This window comes from Schistocerca americana, chromosome 8, assembly GCF_021461395.2.
Source record: "Schistocerca americana isolate TAMUIC-IGC-003095 chromosome 8, iqSchAmer2.1, whole genome shotgun sequence".
Classification (NCBI taxonomy): Eukaryota; Metazoa; Arthropoda; class Insecta; order Orthoptera; family Acrididae; genus Schistocerca; species Schistocerca americana.
In genome coordinates, this window is record NC_060126.1 from 56,077,892 (window position 1) to 56,101,454 (window position 23,563).

At 41.7% G+C, this 23,563-nt stretch overlaps 1 protein-coding gene across 1 annotated transcript in view; it reads left to right on the top strand.

Moving 5' to 3' along the window:
* LOC124545525 (fatty acyl-CoA reductase 1-like) overlaps positions 1-23,563 on the top strand; it is a 152,080-nt gene that overhangs the window by 35,948 nt on the left and 92,569 nt on the right. Inside the window, exons 2-3 of the mRNA XM_047124473.1 lie at positions 9,581-9,811; positions 20,160-20,408. Coding sequence (XP_046980429.1) covers positions 9,590-9,811; positions 20,160-20,408 — 471 coding nt within the window. The 5' untranslated portion in view covers positions 9,581-9,589. The remainder of the gene's footprint in view (positions 1-9,580; positions 9,812-20,159; positions 20,409-23,563) is intronic.

Genomic DNA, 23,563 nt, shown 5'->3' on the forward strand with positions numbered 1-23,563 from the left:
AGGTTTAATAAAATCGAAGCATTAATGACAAATATTGCTTAAATGAACAATATCTATGAAAAATATTGCATTCAAAAATTTAAATGTGTCATTGTAAGTTTAGTAAATAAATCACAAAATATATGAACTTGAGACGTCCCTTTAGAACAATTATACATGACTGTGCTTAAACTGACACACAATATTTTTGGCGCAACGCAATCTGACTTTCAAAAATCCCTACAAAAGAATGGCCCTGACTAACATTAACCTATACCTTTCACAAATCACTTACCTCACCAAAAATCTTCGTTACTCGAACTACTGCAATACAGTGAGCGCCACTACTGCCGGCTAAATAAAAGATTCAAACTACGGAAGGCACTAACTACTGATAGGCATAGTTAGCAAATGAAAGATTTTAATAGAGAACAAACAATGTATTTACCTTAATAGTCATAATATATATAGCAGTTCATGACATTCAGTCTTACAAATTTCAAAACTCCGCCATCTCTCTCCCCACATCCACCACTGCTGACGGCTCACCTCCAACTGCACAACTCTACGCGCTGTTAACATCCAACTGCCCAACACTACAATGGCAGACAACATTACAAACCAGCCACTGACTGCACACAGCACAGCCAGTGACTTTCATACAGAGCGCTACATTGCGTTACCAATGAAGAAAACCTAAACAGCCTACTTACAAACTTTCTAAAGAAATGAAAGTGAAACAAAATCTATATTGTATTATTTAATGGTTTTATATATGGTTTATATATAATTTATACACTCCTGGAAATTGAAATAAGAACACCGTGAATTCTTTGTCCCAGGAAGGGGAAACTTTGACACATTCCTGGGGTCAGATACATCACATGATCACACTGACAGAATCACAGGCACATAGACACAGGCAACAGAGCATGCACAATGTCGGCACTAGTACAGTGTATATCCACCTTTCGCAGCAATGCAGGCTGCTATTCTCCCATGGAGACGATCGTAGAGATGCTGGATGTAGTCCTGTGGAACGGCTTGCCATGCCATTTCCACCTGGCCCCTCAGTTGGGCCAGCGTTCGTGCTGGACGTGCAGACCGCGTGAGACGACGCTTCATCCACTCCCAAACATGCTCAATGGGGGACAGATCCGGAGATCTTTCTGGCCAGGGTAGTTGACTTACACCTTCTAGAGCACGTTGGGTGGCACGGGATACATCCGGACGTGCATTGTCCTGTTGGAACAGCAAGTTCCCTTGCCGGTCTAGGAATGGTAGAACGATGGGTTCGATGACGGTTTGGATGTACCGTGCACTGTTCAGTGTCCCCTCGACGATCACCAGTGATGTACGGCCAGTGTAGGAGATCGCTCCCCACACCATGATGCCGAGTGTTGGCCCTGTGTGCCTCGGTCGTATGCAGTCCTGATTGTGGCGCTCACCTGCACGGCGCCAAACACGCATACGACCATCATTGGCACCAAGGCAGAAGCGACTGTCATCGCTGAAGACGACACGTCTCCATTCGTCCCTCCATTCACGCCTGTCGCGACACCACTGGAGGCGGGCTGCACGATATTGGGGCGTGAGCGGAAGACGGCCTAACGGTGTGCGGGACCGTAGCCCAGCTTCATGGAGACGGTTGCGAATGGTCCTCGCCGATACCCCAGGAGCAACAGTGTCCCTAATTTGCTGGGAAGTGGCGGTGCGGTCCCCTACGGCACTACGTAGGATCCTACGGTCTTGGCGTGCATCCGTGCGTCGCTGCGGTCCGGTCCCAGGTCGACGGGCACGTGCACCTTCCGCCGACCACTGGCGACAACATCGATGTACTGTGGAGACCTCACGCCCCACGTGTTGAGCAATTCGGCGGTACGTCCACCCGGCCTCCAGCATGCCCACTATACGCCCTCGCTCAAAGTCCGTCAACTGCACATACGGTTCACGTCCACGCTGTCGCGGCATGCTACCAGTGTTAAAGACTGCGATGGAGCTCCGTATGCCACGGCAAACTGGCTGACACTGACGGCGGCGGTGCACAAATGCTGCGCAGCTAGCGCCATTCGACGGCCAACACCGCGGTTCCTGGTGTGTCCGCTGTGCCGTGCGTGTGATCATTGCTTGTACAGCCCTCTCGCAGTGTCCGGAGCAAGTATGGTGGGTCTGACACACCGGTGTCAATGTGTTCTTTTTCCCATTTCCAGGAGTGTATAATGGTTTTAGTTGATGTAGCTGATCAATGAAATGAGGATGCAGAAGGAAATGGAAACCCCTTGTAGTGTAACGACATAAGTTTTGTATGAATGATTTTCTTTTGCAATATGACCATGTGCAGACTTTATCACCTACGTCAGTTACAACACACTTCAAAATTATTTAAACTCTTTTTAAATTGTCTCTGAATGGTTCTTGACCGAAACTGTAATTAAAACATCATCATTTGAGTCGTATGCGCAGAATTACGTCACTCAGTCCAATTGGTTTGCGCAAACTTTTTCAATTTAGATGTCGTTTGTTTCTTCTCAGAAATTATATTAATGCAAGTGATCTTATTTAATAAATATTACAACCACAGTGAATAAACTTTCAAGAATCAAACTCGCCATGAACGCTGTCAAAAATTAATAATCTTGTCAAATAAATTACTTAACATAATTCTTCATAAATAAATTCTCGGAACACGTATTTAAACTTTTGTAGGATCCACTAGTTTATTATCTTCCTACATATAAACGTGAACCTGAGCCTTGACAAGATAGAACTGAACATTTACAACATGATTAAACTTTCTACGACGTCATTGTTGTAGAAACATTACAAATTCTTAATTTTCAATTTTTAGAAGCACAACACAACAACTCGGTTTCAGGATCTTCTGTTGCTCTTTGGCTGTCGACCCGCGACGTATAGTGGCCAGCAATTTTCTCTCTGGTCCCGGCAGTTAAGATGCTGTCTCCGTTCGTTGCGCTGCCCTCTCCGTACATGAAACATAAAAAATAAACACAAAACTTTAGACAATTCACAACCATTACAAATATTACAAAAATACATAAACAAAAAACTAAATTAAACTTATATTCACCTGCAAACTGGGCTGACACTGGTGGATGGGTGACGCTTCAATTTCGCGTCCCACTACACCCTGCATTAAAGACAAATAATATGTATAAACAGGACATGTGAGCTGAAACAAAAAAGTACCATAACAATATCTCCATTGGCAAAAGATTCTGAACTAGTCCCCCATTCAGAACTCTCGGAGGAGACGAGCACCAGGGAGGTGACAAAGAGAAAAAGATTGAGTAGCCAGCGAGAGGACAACAACCTATGACTCAGTGTGTGGAATGTCAGAAGTTTGAACATAGTAGGGAAGCTAGAAAATCTGAAAAGCGAAGTACTAAGACACAGTCTAGATATAGTTGGGATCAGGGAAGTTAAGTGGAAAAAAAGATAAGGGTTTGGGTCACCCCTGAGTATAGGGTAATATTGTAACACACCACCTGTTGCTTGTCCGGATTTTGCGTGTGTTCGATAATGTTAGATTTCAATGTCGCCCAGTCACCCCTAATTAATCTGCAGTGGTAGTTTCGACGATAAATCACACCTATTTTCAATTCCAAACATGAACCATAACGAACACTTAGGGGGTTCAATGATATCAGACAATTACACGGAAATAAAATAAAGCAAAAGGTTAATTCAGGATCAAACTACTGAAAGTAAAAGCTCTACTGAATTAATAAATTTATTATCAGCTTCAGGCCGATGCTGAATAAAAAAAACAAATGAACCATTTACAAAACCCTCCTAGCTGGGATTAGCAGTGAATTGTGTCACAATCGGTACAAAACGCAGTCTCTCATAAATTGGCTGACCAACTGACATCGACACAAAACGAAAAATAAGAAGAATCACTACACCCCGAAGCATCGCGAAACCTCAGTGGAAACAGCAATTGCACGTGATCCAGTTGTTTAACGCTGCTCCTAACGCAGGCCGAAGCAGGAGCGATCTCACCATACTACTTGCTGCTGTGGCTGCGGTCTCCAGTGGACGATGGTACGGCTGTGGAATGTGGGTGCGGTGCCTCGCAAATCGCACTCCTACAATACTTGGACAACAGACTGCTGTCCGTAAACTTATCAAATTGCGACAATCTTCCCATGAGCACCTCTACTGTTTATCCCCTGTATGGAGACAGTGAATACGACTCACAGTCCCTCACTCTTGGTGTTTCCTATATGCTGGCGATGATTTACTGGCAAGCGAACAACGTGAAGACCTCCAGGAACAGATGCAGCAACGGTAACCCTCTGTATTTGCTCTAGTTTCTCTGGTTAATTTCTCTAATTTCTCTGGTCAATGTGAGAGATGTGTGTGTGTGTGGGGGGGGGAGGGGGGGGGGGAGGAAGTAATGTGTTACCTTACTCGTCCTGAAAAGTGCTTCATCATAGGCAACACTTGGTTTAAGCATCATGAAAGAAGTTGTATATATGGAAGACCCCTGGAGACACTGGAAGGTTTCAAGTAGATTATACAATGGTAAGACAGAGATTTAGGAACTAGGTTTCAAACGTAAAACGTTTCTCTGACCACAATTTATTGGTTATGAACTGTCGACTAAAACTGAATAAACTGCAAAAGGTGAGGATTTAAGGAGCTGGACCTGGATAAACTGAAAGAACCTGTGGGTTGTAGAGAGTTTTAGAGAGAGCATTAGGAGACGATTGACAAGAACGGGGGAAATAAATACAGTAAAGAAGAATGGGTAGCAGTGAAGGCAGCAGAGGGTCAAATCGGTAAAAAGACGAAGGCTAGTAGAAATCCTTGGGTAACAGAAGGGGTACTGAGTTTAATTGATGAAAGGAGGAAATCTAAAAATGCAGTAAATGGAGCAAGCGAAAAGGAATACAAACGACTCAAAAATGATATCGATAGGAAGTGCAAATGGCTAAGCAGGGATGTCTACTTCCCCCCATGAACCATGGACCTTGCCGTTGGTGGGTGGGTAGGCTTGCATGCATCACCGATACAGATAGCCGTACCGTAGGTGCAACCACAATGGAGGGGTATCTGTTGAGAGGCCAGACAAACGTGTGGTTCCTGAAGAGGGGCAGCAGCCTTTCCAGTAGTTGCAGGGGCAACAGTCTGGATGATTGACTGATTTGGCCTTGTAACACTAACCAAAACGGCCTTGCTGTGCTGGTACTGCGAACGGTTGAAAGCAAGGGGAAACTACAGCCGTAATTTTTCCCGAGGGCATGCAGCTTTACGGTATGGTTAATGATGATGGTGTCCTCTTGGGTAAAATATTCCAGAGGTAAAATAGTCCCACTTTCGGATCTCCGGGCGGGGACTACTCAAAAGAACGCCGTTATCAGGAGAAACAAAACTGGCGTTCTACGGATCGAAGCGTGGAATGTCAGATCCCTTAATAGGGCAGATAGGTTAGAAAATTTAAAAAGGGAAATGGATAGGTTAAAGTTAGATATAGTAGGAATTAGAGAACTTCGGTGCCAGGAGGAACAAGACTTTTGGTCAGGCGAATACAAGGTTATAAATACAAAGTCAAACAGGGGTAATGCAGGAGTAGGTTTAATAATGAATAAAAAATAGGAATGCGGGTAAGCTACTACAAACAGCATAGTCAACGCATTATTGTGGCCAAGATAGACACGAAGCCCACGCCTACTACAGTAGTACAAGTTTATATGCCAACTAGCTCTTCAGATGACGAAGAATTTGAAGAAATTTATGATGAAATAATAGAAATTATTCAGATTGTGAAAATGCAGTAAGTGAAGCTGGCAAAAAGGAATACAAACGTCTCAAAAATGAGACCGACAGGAAGTGCAAAATGGCTAAGCAGGGATGGCTAGAGGACAAATGTAAGGATTTAGAGGCTTATCTCACTAGGGGTAAGATAGATACTGCCTACAGGAATACTAAAGAGACCTTTGTAGAAAAGAAAACCACTTGTATGAATATCAAGAGCTCAGATGGAAACCCAGTTCTAAGCAAAGAAGAGAAAGCAGAAAGGTGGAAGGAGTATATAGAGGGACTATACAAGGGCGATGTACTTGAGGACAATCTTATGGAAATGTAAGAGGATGTAGATGAAGATGAAATGGGAGATAATATACTGCGTGAAGATTTTGACAGAGCACTGAAAGACCTGACTCGAAACATGGCCCCGATAGTAGATAACATTCATTTAGAACTTCCTTTAGAACTATTGACAGCGTTGGGAGAGCCAGTCATGACAAAACTCTACCATCTGGTGAGAAAGATGTATGAGACAGACGAAATACCCTCAGACTTCAAGAAGAATATAATAATTCCAATCCCAAAGAAACCAGGTGATGAGACATGTGAAATTTACCGAACTATCAGTTTAATAAGTCACGGCTGCAAGATACTAACGCGAATTCCTTACAGACGAATGGAAAAACTAGTAGAAGCCGACCTCGGGGAAGATCAGTTTGGATTCCGTAGAGATGTTGCAATAGGCGACGCAATACTGACGCTACGTCTTATCTTAGAAGATAGATTAGGGAAAGGCAAACCAACGTTTCTAGCATTTGCAAACTTAGAGAAAGCTTTTGACAATGTTGACTGGAAAACTCTGTTTCAAATTCTTAAGGTGGCAGGAGTTAATATACAGGGACCGAAAAGCTATTTAAAATTTTGTACTAATACCAGAGGGCAGTTATAAGAGTCCAGGGGAATGAAAGGGAAGGAGTGGTTGGGAAGGGAGTGGGACTGGGTTGTGGCCTATCCCCAATGTCATAGAATCTGTATATTAACCAAATAAAGGAAACAAAAGAAATCTTTGGAGAAGGGATTAAATTCCATGAAGAAGAAATAAAACCTTTGAGATTTGCCGATGACATTGTAATTCTGGCAGAGACGGCAAAGGACCTGGAAGAGCGGTTGAACGGAATGGACAGTGTCTAGAAAGGAGGATATAAGATGAACATCAACAAAAGGAAACCAGAAAAATTGAATGTAGTCGAATTAAATCTGGTGATGCTGAGGTAATTAGTTTTGTTACTCGGGGAGTAAAATAACTGATGATGGTCAGAGTAGAGAGGATATAAAATGTAGACTGCAATGGCAAGAATGCGTTTCTGAAGAAGAGGAATCTGGTAACATCGAGTACAGATTTAAGTGTCAGGAAGTCGTTTCTGAAAGTATTTGTATGGAGTGTAGCAATGTATGGAAGTGAAAAATGGGCGATAAATAGTTTAGACAAGAAGAGAATAGAAGCTTTTGAAATGTGGTGCTACAGAAGAATGCTGAAGATTAGACTTTTAGATCACGAAACTAATGAGGAGGTATTGAATAGAATTGGGGAGAAAAGTAATTTGTGGCACAACCTCATTAGGAGAAGGGACTGGTTGGTAGGGCACGTTGTGATGCATCAACGGATCACCAGCTTAGTATTGGAGGGAAGAGTGTAGGATAAAAATCGTAGAGGGAGATGAAGGCATGAATACACTAAGCAGGTGTTGGACGTAAGTTGCAGTAGTTACTCGGAGATGAAGAAGTTTGCACAAGATAGGGTAGCGTGAAGAGCTGCATCAAACCAGTCTCTGGATTGAAGACCACAACGCAATGAAAGGTAAAATATTCGTCCAGATGAGACGACATTACGCCATTGTTATCTTTATAATTTTTCAATTCATTTGAATGTGGAGTTAAGGTTTTTGAGATCCTGGTCTTCAATTCTTTCGACACGCTTACAACTTTGCTTGCTCACGGTCATATTTTGGTAGTTACAAATGCATGTTATTGCACGACCACAGCTAATGATGTTTTCCAATGCGTATTCACCTTTTTTCACATTCTGATCGATATGATATCTTATAAGCATTAACATATTTTGCACTACACTGTTAAGTGGATTTATCAAATGTTCGCTTTGACTTTAGAATTGGCTCTCCATTACTTTTGCCCAGACTTTGTGTAGTGTCTTGTATTCTGCTTGATTGTACATATTTTTCTTAAGCTACGTTTCGTCCAAATATTACCAGTCTGAATTGGATTGCAGATAGCATCCGAAACAGTTGTCGACTTCCATTATGATAGGGAAATGTTCGCCTAGGCGCTAAAAGCTCTTCGCTTTAAAACATTCTTTATTTAATAAACCGCATTAAGACCGCCGTGTCCTCCTTGACAATGTCAGGCTTCACTGTCAATTACTTGTAACAATTCAAGGAAAAAGCCGTTTTCCTATAGTGTGAAATTCCTGAATGGTTTCTGAATGTCAAAGATTCTGCACCACAGACAATCGATATATTATGAAGAAAATTTCATTTCGGACGTGGGAAGGTTCACGAAGTAGTCTCTGGTAGTCGTATTCTACAGTGCACAGAGCCGTACTATGAGTTGGATATAACTTCAGCAAAATGGTTGATGGAAAAGTCACCCCCTTCAGAGGATGGGCTCAGCTAGTGTATCTTTGTAAGTGATGGTGAATTGTATACACTCAGTTATTCCACATGAGTCATGTGTCATCATGAAGGGCTTCGAGGAAGTGAAGTGTACTAAAGACTAGACCTATTGCCAAAATATAACGTGCATCATGTTGAGAAGGGCTTCCCTCACTTCCTGCAGTCTGATCAAAATATGTGTCGACAAATATGAGCCAGTAACTCCTGAGTTAAATGTGAAGTTCTTGGAACAGTGGTCGCACGACTGCCATCTGCGAGATTTTGCAGACAACTTCAGTGAGAGCATTGGGCCTTCTTTTTGAATATGGAAGAAAATTAATGTTTTTGTATAATAAAAGTTTTTCTGTACTCCGACTGAAAACATGTGCTGACACGTTAACTATGATTTCAGGGTGTCAGCAATAATATGATTTATTGTTTGAAAATTCAAATAAAATTTACGCCTAGGGTGTTTTTGTTGCGTTTTCCCATTTCCCTTTGTAAATTAATGTTGATGCCTCGTTCAAGTAACGATTACTGAGAGATAGGGATAAGTGAAATTTCATACACACATTTTACTACAGTACGATACAGAGATAAGAAATTTACTGATGGGGCAGTAACGTATTTAGCACAAAGCTTGACAGAGAGAAACTTACTTATGAGATAATAGTTTAGATGCTTGTGTAATTTTGGAAACTATTACAGATGTGGAAATACAGTAAATTTTTGTTTGTGTGTGTGTGTGTGTGTGCTTGTTTGTCTTTAAATTTACTGCCCACTATCAACTCTAATATATTTATTTTTTAAATGTCCTACCAATATTTCCAATATTCTACATTCATCTCTCGATGGGTTCATCGAAAATATTAGTGTGCCATATGACCTCAAACTCACTGCGTCATCAAAAATGAGATATGCATTGATGACATCGTCGATAGGTCAATGACTGTCTGTGAAGGTCAGTGACCTAGGTTATGTAATGTTAACAATGTGACTAAGATGATCCAAAACTGACATAGCTATACTGTTTAACTATATTAATAACTATTGCTTTCACTTATTATTTTGTAGCTTAGTGGGAAAAATACCTATCTGAAACACACTGTATGAAAATTCTCGCTTCCGACTGCAAGTGATGAGATTTTTCTTTGTGGCAGGTGTCAGCAATGCGTACAGTGGAAGGAGAGGGCACCGACTCAAGTTCCCAGGTGGCCCAGTGGTTCGCCGGCAGGTCGGTGCTGGTGACCGGGGCCACCGGCTTCCTGGGCAAGGCCATCGTGGAGAAGCTGCTGCGGTCTTGCCCAGACGTCGGCACCCTCTACCTGCTGGTGCGGCCCAAGCGCGGACAGGACCCACACGCGAGGCTCGAGGCCTACACCTCAGACGTTGTAAGTCATGCAGACGGGCCAGGCTAGTTCAAGCCAACATTGTGTTGCGACATTTGTCTCTAAGTCGAGGATGTTAGCGCCCTGGGAGCAGAGGCGTTTCCCATCAAAAGATGCGTCAGCAACAGCTAAGTCTCTGGAACAATTTCTCTACTAATCCAATTACGTCATTTAGTGTTGCATTTTTTGAAAAGAAATTTTGCTGATGAGACATGCAGCGTATTTGGGCAACAAAGAGGTCACTGTCTTGGCATGCTCTGCTAACCCAGCGATGTTGGAGGTACGGACTTAGCATGGTCTGTTTACGCAGGTGTTAATAATTTCAGTGCTTATTTGGCGTAGCCAATAATTCCAGTTCTCATTTGTCGTAGCTTGACACTAAGCTAGGGAAGTAAGTACTGTGAACTATATTGAACATGGAAAATGAGATCGATACTAGGTCGATAGATGGAATTGAAGAGAAAGTGAACCTTACGTCTACATATAATGTGAGCCTAAATCATTATAATGAAGAAAATACAGAATCGTCTTATATGAAAACCAGACATCCAAAGGCGTTCCAGAATCATAGTCAAAGTTCAGAAAACGAGGTATTAGCTATATTCGGTAATCCACATATCTATGACTTTAATATCAAATTACAAACTAGTATATCTACCAACTATTCTGAGTATTTATTCACATTCGAGGGTTACTACTCATCTCCAAGTGACATTCTTACCATGATACTTCTGGTTTCAGCAGTTGGAGTCAGAACAATAAACTGTACAATCAGCCCCTTTCTCTGAGTCAGCCTTCATATCGCCTGTGCTGTGGATATTTCATTCCTCCTCCCTCTAACTAGCCCGAAAGGCCACTAGTGTCTGCAGGGGAATCAGGACCAGTCAAGTATGGGGCAGAGGAGATGGTTGTCACTGTCAGCTGCTCTGTGACGATTGTTGTTGTGGACATGGTACCAGTGACTTGGTCCCCAGATGGGAATGCGGCTTCCACAGCTGGTGGCAAAAGTATGACCTTCATAGGCGCCTCATAGTTCACAGCTGATGGTAGCAGTTTCAACTCCATAGTTGCTTCATAGCCCATAGAATGTGGTGGACATATTATGTGAGAGGTAGTCGCAGTGCACGTGAGGAGCTTCAATGGGTAATGTGTTGACATATGGAGGATAGTGGTCCCAACCTGGGACTTCCGAGAACACCGTCAGTAATTTTGACAGCCTCAGATGGGCACTTGAGGCCAAACAATGTAGTATCAGATAAATCCATCACGGCTGTCATTTCCCAATCACAGCCACAGCTGATTTTGATGCACCACAAGGTGCTCTTGCCCAGTTGCTATTTCAAACATTTGATTCCTGCTACGACCAGTGATGACCACAGGTCAAATCTGGTGTTTGTCCATATCTATGATTCCAGGTTACAGGGCCCATGCAGTAGGTAGTATGCGCTGGTGCAAAAGATTGGAAATTGCACACAGCCTGCGACCATGCGGCATTTTGGTCAGGGTATGGTCGTGTACAGGGGTGGATCTATAAAAGTGAGGTTCCTCAGAGGTTGACATTATCACCTTCAGTTTCATTTGAATGTTCTGGCCTCCTACTATGCTTTCAACTTTGATACACTGTCGAAATGATACACAACACACCTTGACAATGCCTTTCTTCTTGATATCCCCCTGAATGCGAGGATCTGAGACTTCAGTGTAGTCAAAGTATAAAGAGCCTTCAAATGAAAAGGTAGGAAACGTCGTAACAACCAAACTGGTTGAAATTCAGATATGTTACTTTGCGATAATGTAGTGAGACATCTAGGGGCGTGAATGCAAGATCTGGCGTGGTTGTACGTCTGTACATATTGAGAGGCCAATGTCAAAATACCCAGACTCGTGAAAAGAGGTCGATATGAGGTTCGTGAACTCACACCACTTTTTGCCCGAACCGCCCGTTTCTGAGCCAAAAATATCCTTCTAGAATGGGAAGAGTTACCCCAAAACATAACACCATACGACATAAGTGAATGAAAATAAGCAAAGTAGACTAATTTACTTGTCGAAATATCACTCACTTTCGATACCGTTCGAATAGTGAAAATGGCAGTATTAAGTCTTTGAACAAGATCCTGAATGTGGGCTTTCCACGATAGCTTACTATCTATCTGAACAACTAGGAATTTGAACTGTTCAGTTTCACTAATCATATGCCCGTTCTGTGAGATTAAAACGTCAGGTTTTGTTGAATTGTGTGTTAGGAACTGTAAAAACTGAGTCTTACTGTGATTTAACGTTAGTTTATTTTCTATAAGCCATGAACTGAGGTCATGTACTGCTCTACTTGAAACCGAGTCAATGTTGCACACAACATCCTTTACTACCAAGCTAGTGTCATCAGCAAACAGAAATATTTTAGAGTTACCCATAATACTAGAGGGCATATCATTTATATAAATAAGGAACAGGAGCAGCCCCAACTCTGATCCCTGGGGCATCTCCCACTTGACAGTACCCCACTCAGATCCCACATCACAGCCGTTATCAACATTGAGAATAATGACCTTTGGCTGCCTGTTGCTACAGTAAGAGGTGAACCAATTGTGAGCTACTCCCCTTATTCCGTAATGGTCCAACTTCTGGAGTAATATTGTGTGATCAACACAGTCAAATGCCTTTGTTAAATCAAAAAATACGCCGAGCGTTCGAAACTTTTTGTTTAGCCCATCCAGTACCTCACAGAGAAAAGAGAATATAGCATTTTCAGTTGCCAAACGACTTCTAAAGCCGAACTGTACATTTGATAGCAAATCGTGTGATGTAAAATGATCAATTAAGCTTACATACACAGCCTTTTCGATAACTTTTGCAAACACTGATGGCATAGAAATAGGCCTAAAATTAACTACATTATCCCTTTCTCCCTTTTTATAAAGCGGTTTTACTACTGAGTACTTTAATTGCTCAGGAAACTGACCATTCCTAAAGGAAAAATTACAAATATGGCTAAATACAGGGCTAACATATGCAGCACAGAACTTTAATATTCTACTAGACACTCCATCATAACAATGAGAGTCCTTAGTCTGCAGTGATTTGATTATTGTCTCAATCTCCGTCTTGTCTGTATCACAGAGGAGTATTTCAGACGTCAATCTCGGAAAGGCATTTGCTAAGAAATTTGTATGATTTCCTGTAGATACTAAATTTTTATTTAATTCGCTAGCAATGCTCAGAAAATGGTTGTTAAATACTGTACATATATCTGATTTATCAGTAACAGAAATATTATTACTGAAAACTGACTTTATATCGTCAACCTTGTGCTGCTGACCAGACACTTCCTTCACAACTGACCATATGGTTTTAATTTTATCCTGTGAATTAGCTATTCTATTTGCATACCACATACTTTTTGCCTTGATAATAACATTTTTAAGCACCTTACAATACTGTTTGTAACGGGCTACTGTAGCTTGATTGTGACTACTTCTAACATTTTGATATAATTCCCACTTTGTTCTTGATCCCACTAGTCAGCCAACCAGGCTGTCCATTACTACTAGTACCCTGTTTAGAATGTTCTAATGGAAAGCAACTCTCAAAGAGCATGAGAAATGTGTTATGGAAAGCATTGTATTTATCATCTATATTATCAGCACTATAGACATCTTGCCACTCTTGTTCCTTGACAAGTTTTGAAAAACTCTCTATTGCTGTTGGATTAACTTTCCTACGTAGTTTGTAATTAAATACGACATTGGTTAGAGTACAAAAACCTTTTAGTGTTAAAATTTGTGCATCATGGTCTGAAAGGCCATTCACCCTTTTACTAACAGAATGCCCATCTAGTAATGAAGAATGAATAAAAATATTGTCTATGACTGTGCTACTGTTCCCCTGCACCGTAGTTGGAAAAAACACAGTTTGCATCAGATCATATGAATTTAGGAGATATACCAACATCCTTTTTCTTGCACATTCATGTACAAAATTAATATTGAAGTCACCACATAGAACTACTTTCTGGTACTTCCTACAAAGCGAATCAAGAACCCTCTCTAGCTTAAGCAAAAATGCTTTGAAGTCAGAGTTAGGGGACCTATAAACAACAGCAATTAGAAGTTTAGTTTCACTAAATTCAACTAATGCTGCACAACTTTCAAATATCTGTTCAGTGCAGTGTCGTGATACGTCTATGGACTCAAATGAAATACTGTTTTTTACGTACAGAGCCACTCCCCCACCCCGCAAGGAACTCCTTGAGAAACAGCCAGCTAATCTGTAGCCCACTCACTGATTTTTTGACGATGAGGGCGATCACACAGGAATTTTCAAATGACTCTGTGACCAATGAGCGGATTTCTGTCACTAGAAATTGAACAATTAGTAGAAAGCTTGTAACACCTCCGTTCTTATCCCGACCTGATCTGATCGAATAGCAGCCCAATATTTATTATTAACATGACCGTGAACCTAATGGGGCTGGTAATCGGAATTGACTGCTACAGAAGTTGTTACTTTCCAGTTCGTCCTGTTCAATACTATAATACTGAATGTATGGTAATAAGGAACACCAACACAGTTTTACTAATTACGAAGTTATATTCTTCTCAAAACACAAAAAGGAGACAGCCACTGCATTCGTCATACGTACCTAATTACGGCTAATCTCAGCACAGGATTTCTTCATTTTCTATTGTCGTCACACGCTAATCCATCACTGCATCCAACACTGCAATCCAAGGTTAGACCGGCGCGGTAGACGCGAAACTAAATATCGGCACTAATAACGTCACTGATCACTTTTATAAAGATACTTCATCACTTTCCCGGTATTTATTAATTATTTAGGGGTCTAACCACAGCGATGGTGACACCCTTCTCGGTTGAAAACCCTGTATTCCAATAATGGCCTCCACACACACACCATTCCCGCCAACCACTCTGGCGCATCTCGACACTCGCTCTCGCAACACGTCACAATCGATTGTTCGCTCTATCGACCTGTGCCGGGTGCAGTGTTATAGTAAGGGCCTACAGACCCCTTACAAGCTCCAACCGTTATTTACAGGGACTTGGAGACTATGTTGAAAAATAGCAGATGTATCTGCATCACTTTGAATTGTAGTGCAGCGTTTAATAATACTGTGCAGCTTACTTTTTAAGCCTTCTCATAATATTTTTTCACATGAGAAAACAATGAACTTTTTGATATAAAAATAAGTAATAACAGACGGTGTCTCCTTTTCTATTGAACGATAATTCATCTGAGCAGCTGTTGCGAGTTTTAGTCTTTTATAGAATTGGTTGTTGAATGTCATTTCAATAATTGCTAGGCAGCATTGTGCCAGTGCCATAGTGTGAAGCATCTGCCATGAGGACTAAATGTCTGACGAGGGTAAATGTGCTCCACCGGGAAGCAGAATCTTCCGAAACCCCCAGCTACTTATCCATCACCCTATATGTAGCTAGTCGCTGACAACTCGCCAATAAATATTTTGGATAATAAATTGGTAGTTATTTATGTACCGTGACGATTAAATCTTTATGACTGGATCTATGTTTTATTATTATTATTTTAGGTGCATATGGACTCAGAGTTTCCAATTAGCTCTCATTTTTTCTCCATAGTTTCTTTTTCCATCTTCAGGCCACTTTGTCCCTGGTCTGGTGGTGACTTAATTCTCTGACAGCACTTCGCAATTGCTAAGCTTTGGTCTGTATAAGTTTCTGGATCTAAGATATGGCTTTAAGTTGTGTGCACGTCGCACTTTCGAGACTGCGTTTGTTTGGAGGGGGGGGGGGGAGTCTGTACGTATGCTAATGTGCTAATAATATTTCAGTCATGTTTTACTTACATCTGCCATGAGATTCGCTAGTTTTTATGTTGTTTTTAGAGACCGTCCTCTGTTCTTCTGCTCTTTTCTGGCCGAATGTCTTTGTTAGAATTCCGCGTTCTTCTTTTAGGATATCATCCACATCATGTCTGCTGTGGAGTGTAGCCGTTTTGTTAGTGTACAAGCCTACAGGACTGATAACTGTGTTACAGGCTATTATTTTCGGGCTTATGAGCATTCGTCTTTTGTTGTAGATGTTGCACATTTTGCCATAACTCGCATAAGTTTCTCCGTCCGAATTTTCTGTGCCATTTTTTCTCCCTCTGTTGCTGTTGTTGCTGTGGTCTTCAGTCCTGAGACTGGTTTGATGCAGCTCTCCATGCTACTCTATCCTGTGCAAGCTTCTTCATCTCCCAGTACCTACTGCAACCTACATCCTTCTGAATCTGCTTAGTGTATTCATCTCTTGGTCTCCCTCTACGATTTTTACCCTCAACGCTGCCCTCCAATACTAAATTGGTGATCCCTTGATGCCTCAGAACATGTCCTACCAACCGATCCCTCCTTCTAGTCAAGTTGTGCCACAAACTTCTCTTCTCCGCAATCCTATTCAATACTTCCTCGTTAGTTATGTGATCTACCCTTCCAATCTTCAGCATTCTTCTGTAGCACCACATTTCAAAAGCTTCTATTCTCTTCATGTCCAAACTATTTATTGTTCATGTTTCACTTCCATACATGGCTACACTCCACACAAATACTTACAGAAATGACTTCCTGACAAATCTATACTCGATGTTAACAAATTTCTCTTCTTCAGAAACGCTTGCCTTGCCATTGCCAGTCTACATTTTATATCCTCTCTACTTCGACCATCATCAGTTATTTTGCTCCACAAATAGCAAAACTCCTTTACTACTTTAAGTGTCTCATTTCCTAATCTAATTCCTTCAGCATCACCCGACTTAATTCGACTACATTCCATTATCCTCGTTTTGCTTTTGTTGATGGTCATCTTATATCCTCCTTTCAAGACGCTATCCACTCCATTCAACTACTCTTCCAAGTCCTTTGCTGTCTCTGACAGAATTACAATGTCATCGGCGAACCTTAAAGTTTTTATTTCTTCTCCATGGATTTTAATACCTACTCCGAATTTTTCTCTTGTTTCCTTTACTGCTTGCTCAATATACAGATTGAATAACATCGGGGAGACGCTACAACCCTGTCTTACTCCCTTCCCAACAACTGCTTCCCTTTCATGTCCCTCGACTCTTGTAACTGCCATCCGGTTTCTGTACAAATTGTAAATAGCCTTTCGCTCCCTGTATTTTACCCCTGCCACCTTTAGAATTCCCTCTGTATTTCATCTAAATACTTGAAGTGTCGAACATTCTAGATTTTTCCATATTCTGTGATCACGTTTTGAGTAGAATGTTTCGAGCAGGTGTACTTATATTTTTTGGAAGGATATTTCGAGGCTACCTCTTCAAGTAGATTGAATGAGAGTTTATGTTTAATTCTTGACGTTTCGTTGTCTGCTACTATTGAAATATCGTGTGAAAAAGCCAGCAAAGAAACTTGGATTTGACTTTTAGGTCCTTCAAGTCAGATGGGTTTCCAATACTTTAGGTTTTTGAGTTCTTTTTCTCACTCACGGATGACTTGGCCAAAACCCGATTAAGGGGAATAAGAGACACACCGCCGCCATATCAAACACCGGTTTGGTCGCTAATGGTTCTGATATCCCACTCATGGACTACGCTTTCTAGATTGCGTTGATGACTTTTTTCTTTGATGAGATTTGGGGTTCTCAGCTCGAGTCCTAGTTCTTCGGGAACGATAAAAAAGGGCTGCCAATCGACTGAATCATACGCCTTCTGAAGTCCACAAAGTAGTGTATGATTGGGCTATTCGTGATAGCTTTGTATTTTAATGTTGTTCTAAATTGAATGCTTGTTTTCTAAAATTCCGATCGGTGGAAGCCGGCTTGGTATTCGCCTGTTTTGTGAGCGAGCTGCTCCTGCGCTTTTTTGAGGATGCGTGTTGACAGTTTTGTCTGTAACTTGCGGAAATGAGATTTTTCGATAGTTATTTAAATCTGTTATTTACATCTGTTTGGTCATACTAGTTTGCACGGTAATTTATTCAGAGTGTGATGGGTATATGTGCTGACTTTTCTATTAGTCACTTAGAACGGTGTACTGAACAACGTTAAAGATTGGTTATACCTCCAAATACATGTGACAAGAGCAAGCCATTAATGCTCATTTTTCCTGGACAGCAGGTCAGGTCCCGAAGTGTGGACACCTGCACACCAAACGGTCGGTCTATACTGACAGGCGTAGTCCACGTAGTGGTGCAGTAACGACCATACAGGAAACCATCAGGTAGCAAAATACAACAGGTTTGTGGGATGACTGTTCACCACAGATGTGCGTACCTGTTAAAGGTACCACATATAAAAATATCTACACTTATACCCACTACACGTCGTGTACAACGACAGTCAGGAGGAAAGGTACTTGCTCTGAGCGGTCATAATATTAGTGGTTCAGAACAAAAACGTCATATGAACATTTGTCCTGTTCTTGCCAGGATATGAGAAAACCAATAAAAACAAGGGGGAACAGAACAAGTGCAGCTGACAGCAAATTTAACATTGTGATCTAACGTTTTGTTCAGTTGTGTACATTTCTCAGAAAAGATGTTGGAAAAGTTCGCTATCGACTACAGATAATTTTGCTGCTCTTGTAGACAGCTGTTGTGTTATTGATCTCAGCTCATTTGTATAGTCGTTTACTTGAGAACACACACTTAAGATAAGAGCCCGAAGTGTGCACTGAAATAGTCGGTAAAAATGATCATTGAAGACAACACTGTGTCGGTTAATGACAGTTCGATTGTATTCACATGTGAGTGCTGGTAAAGGGCATGAAACTGACGCCTATTCAGACAGCTATAGGTTGGATACGGTTAAGAAGAGGGCGTATGTTCATTTGAAGTTTGTTGTTCAGAATCACTAACACTATGACCTCCCAAAGAATATACCTTTCCTCCCAATTCATCCCGTACGTTGTAATGTTAACTTACTACACATGTCAGGTTAGATATAAGAGAGGGTTTATAACCCCCAATCATGCCTAATGAATAAATGTTGTTGTTGTGGTCTTCAGTCCTGAGACTGGTTTGATGCAGCTCTCCATGCTACTCTAACCTGTGCAAGCTTCTTCATCTCGCAGTACCTAATGCAGCCTACATCCTTGATGCCTCAGAACATTTCCTACCAACCGATCCCTTCTTCTAGTCAAGTTGTGCCACAAACTCCTCTTCTCCCCAATTCTATTCAATACCTCATCATTAGTTATGTGATCCACCCATCTAATCTTCAGCATTCTTCTGTAGCACCACACTTAGAAAGCTTCTATTCTCTTCTTGTCTAATCTCTTTATCGTCCATGTTTCATTTCCGTACATGGCTACACTTCATACAAAGACTTTCAGATACGACTTCCTGACACTTAAATCTATACTCGATGTTAACAAATTTCTCTTCTTCAGAAACGCTTGCCTTGCCATTGCCAGTCTACATTTTATATCCTCTCTACTTCGACCATCATCAGTTATTTTGCTCCACAAATAGCAAAACTCCTTTACTACTTTAAGTGTCTCATTTCCTAATCTAATTCCCTGAGCATCACCCGACTTAATTCGACTACATTCCATTATCCTCGTTTTGCTTTTGTTGATGTTCATCTTATATCCTCCTTTCAAGACACTGTCCATTCCGTTCAACTGCTCTTCCAAGTCCTTTGCTGTCTCAGACAGAATTACAATGTCATCGGCGAACCACAAAGTTTTTATTTCTTCTCCATGGATTTTAATACCTACACCGAATTTTTCTTTTGTTTACTTCACTGCTTGCTCAATATACAGATTGAATAACATCGGGGAGAGGCAACAACCCTGTCTCACTCCCTTCCCAACCACTGCTTCCCTTTCATACCCCTCAACTCTTATAACTGCCATTTGGTTTCCCTACAAAGTGTAAATAGCCTTTCGCTCCCCGTATTTTACCCCTGCCACCTTCAGAATTTCAAAGAGAGTATTCCAGTCAACATTGTAAAAGCTTTCTCTAAGTCTACAGATGCTAGTAACGTAGGTTTGCCTTTCCTTAATCTTTCTTCTAAGATATGTCGTAGGGTCAGTATTGCCTCACATGTTCCAACATTTCTACGGAAACCAACCTGTCTTTCCCCGAGGTCGGCTTCTACCAGTTTTTCCGTTCATCTGTAAAGAATTCGCGTTAGTATTTTGCAGCTGTGACTTATTAATGAATAAATACATAACTCAACTAAACAAGTATTGGAATGTACTATAAATCTGCAGTGCCATTGTCTCTGAGAATTACATGGCTGCGCTGCTGGTGGGTGCCAGCAGTCAACATGCCCTGCCCCAGCACGGTTTTCAGCATGTTTTTGCCATGCGCACCAGCAGTCAGTGCAGAGTACCGTCGGCGTTCCACAGGTGTTCTCGAAGCTGCGGGAGGAGCGGCCCGACTTCGCGCGCCAGCTGTCGGTGGTGGCCGGCGACCTCAGCGCGCCGGACTTCCGGCTGGCGGAGCAGGACATGGCAGCCCTGCGGCGTGACGTCAGCGTCGTCTTCCACAACGCCGCCAGCGTCCGCTTCGACGAGACCCTGCGCCAGGCCGTCACCACCAACGTGGTGGGCACCAAGCACATGCTGCAGCTGGCCGAGCAGCTGCCCAACCTCCAGGTGTGTCACCAGTCACCAGATGAGATGATGTTGGCTGGTCATAGAAGCCAGACATTTAAGGTTGCCGTTGCAGCTGAACGTCGCAAATGTTCTTGTCAGTCCCCTAATATCTTCTATACTTGTGTCCCTTACACAGCACTTAGGCTAAATGTACAAAAGAATGCACAGTTCCAAAGAGAGCGCAGCTTGTGTTCCTGACTGTTCACTAAACTGATCAACTAGCCACTGACGTAGTTGTGTTCAGAGTGGTATCAGAAACATCTGGTCGAAGTTGTGTGAAGAAATCCTGTGTTTCCAAAGTGAAACAGGTAAGAATCATGTTTCAGCTTTCTCGATGTATTTCTGGTACTTTGTGTGGTGTGCATACTGTAAGACCTTCGGTACACACACCATCAGATTATTTGACTTGTAGCTCTAATGAAGTAGGCGAGTGTTAGCAATATGTCTCATGGTCTTATTGTGGCGTGTTTATCTTCTGCCGTTAGGTCAGACGATAGAAATTCCACTTGCACGCTTAGAGTAGCAGATTGACGATGACCAACTTCAAACAGAACTTGATTGATTTTCACACACATTTATTAAAGTAATAAAAAGCGTAGATATTACGTAACTTGATTCTGGATGCTGTTTACAATTGATAATCTGAAGATCATTTGGCCTTGGTACGTTAATCTTATTCTCACATATCTCTGATACTTGACAAAGTGTCTATACATTTCTCTTCACGGCTATGTACAGGAATATGATAATCTTATTAGGTGCAGACTGAAACTTGACTATAGACTAATGCAGACTGATGCAGACTGACTAATCAGAAGTCTGTACACTCGTTATAATACCTCGAGCATTCAGGTATCACTGCGCGAGTGTGATCCGCGAGGAGAAAAGGTTCTACGTTGGCAGCAATCTCATTGGCTGCGTTACGTATGAATACGCGGATCGGCTGAAGCAGAATTTGGTCCGTCTCCAAGACAGCGCCATCTCGTAGTGCGGAGATGGACGAGCGCTGCGCCTGCGCTGTTGTGCTTAGCGGGGCGCGCTCTAGTGGGAAAGTTGTGTACGCGCTGACTACGCGGAAATATGTACACAACACTTTGTTACAACACTGTATCCAGTACACACGAGCAATAGCCTTTAATTCCTAACTGCATTTTGAAACGCTGGCTTGCAATCCATCATGCTGCATCCACATGTTTTGCAAATGTGACGTGTACTGCCATCTGTTGACTCCGCTTGGAATCATTGTTTCTGTACGAAGGAGCGTGCGTATAATGTCCCCAAAGAGTGCGTTTGTTCCTTTTATGGTTGGTTGGTCGGTTGATATGGGGGAGGGGACCAAACACCGAGGTCATCGGTTCCATCGGATTAGGGAAGGATGGGGAAGGAAGTCGACCATTCCCTTTCAAAGGGATAATCCCGGCATTTGCCTGAAGCGATTTAGGAAAATTACAGAAAACCTACATCACGATGGCTGCATGCGGGTTAAACCGTCGTCCTCCCAAAGTCCAGTGTGCTAACCACTGCGCAACCTCGCTCGATCTCTCTTTAGGGCAAAACAAATTTGTACCTCTTGAGTGTGCTCTGGAGTTTCAAGGATAGGTTTTTTTTCTGACTGACTTGAAATTAAATCGGACAGAGAGCTCATTAAACTGAAGAGCTGCTCAGTGAGGCCAGACAATGAATTGAAAATGGAGGAAGCAAACAAAGGTTGCCGCTGCTCTTGGTGCGAAGCAGTCTGCTTTAAGGAAAAAAACTGAAAGCTGTGAATAGCGAACATAAATTTTGGCGTATCCGGATGACTGGATCCAGTGCATCCAGATGGGGGCACGAACAGTGTTCTTCATTTGAGAGTGATATTGAGTTCATTTGTGACACCTGCTAAATGCCTACTCTTTGGGCATGTTTTGAACACTCTTAACCGCAGGTGAATGAAAGAGTGGGCATTTCCGGTTTTTTGTATTTTTGAAAAACTAAAAGTTATTAGCTCTCCGTTGCTATAGTTTTCTGAACACACGATTTTGTGTTAATAAATATAAACCTAAAATAATTTTGTTTTTCTGTTGATAATAACCCAGATATTTACGGTTATTCCTTAACTGCGCACTCTTTGGTATGGTTCCCCTATCACATGGTCATAGCTCTGTTGATAAGAGTCACCCTTGCTATAATGAAGATCACTACGATTTGAACAATTATGAGATTTTAGAGCTTCCAAAATATTTTTCATTAACTGCTATTGTGAACTGCGTACCACACTTAATCACAAGCAATATGAAAATAATGACATAACTGAAATAGAGTAAGCCACACTCTCATTCTACATACACCTTTCTTCCTCCGCGTCCACCCTCAGATATTATCTTCTCTGTCCTCAAATGTTAGTCAGTCAGAGGTCAGCAAAGACAACAAATTCTTACAATGATAAGCTCCAGACAGCCAGTGGTAGACGACAGAATGTATTTCTCAGTCGCTTCGTGTGATCAGCTATGCATCCAGTGCATGAGCACAGTGCAGTACGTTCTGCCCAGCTAACTTTATACCATATTGCACAATGTTACAGTTTCGATATACTGCGTTCTCTGGCACGACTAACTGTCTGCCAGTAAACTAACATAATTTCTGAGATTTATCAGATAACAACATAGGACCAGTTACCCAAAATATTATAACTTTCTGAGAGGGATATGACAGTTCTGTGCCTAAACAATATAAAATACACATTAAAAACTTTATGCTTGAAATTGAATCGTAAGGGAATAGTTGTAAATTAGAAACTAATTTGACTCGAACTACACATTCCCTTAATGCACTGAGTTGGTTTGATAATAAAGACTAAACTCTAGTTTTAATGTATAAATATTTACTGAGAATTTTGGCTCAAATTGTGACCTTCTAACTTGGACCTGTAACTATGCACAACAGCTGCTCTGTGAAAGTGTTCCACGTCTCATCGACTCTTGGAGCGACGAATTTACCTTACATGCTGAAAGAAAATACTGATGTTCGCAGTATGCATAGCATTAATTGTAGCAAATTATGCAATTACGAGTTTTTGGGACGATTGAACAGAAGATGTAGTATATTATTGGCTTAGGTCGAAAAACTGCTAAATACTCTTATGTACACTGTACTGTAAACAAAAATAATCAAAATCA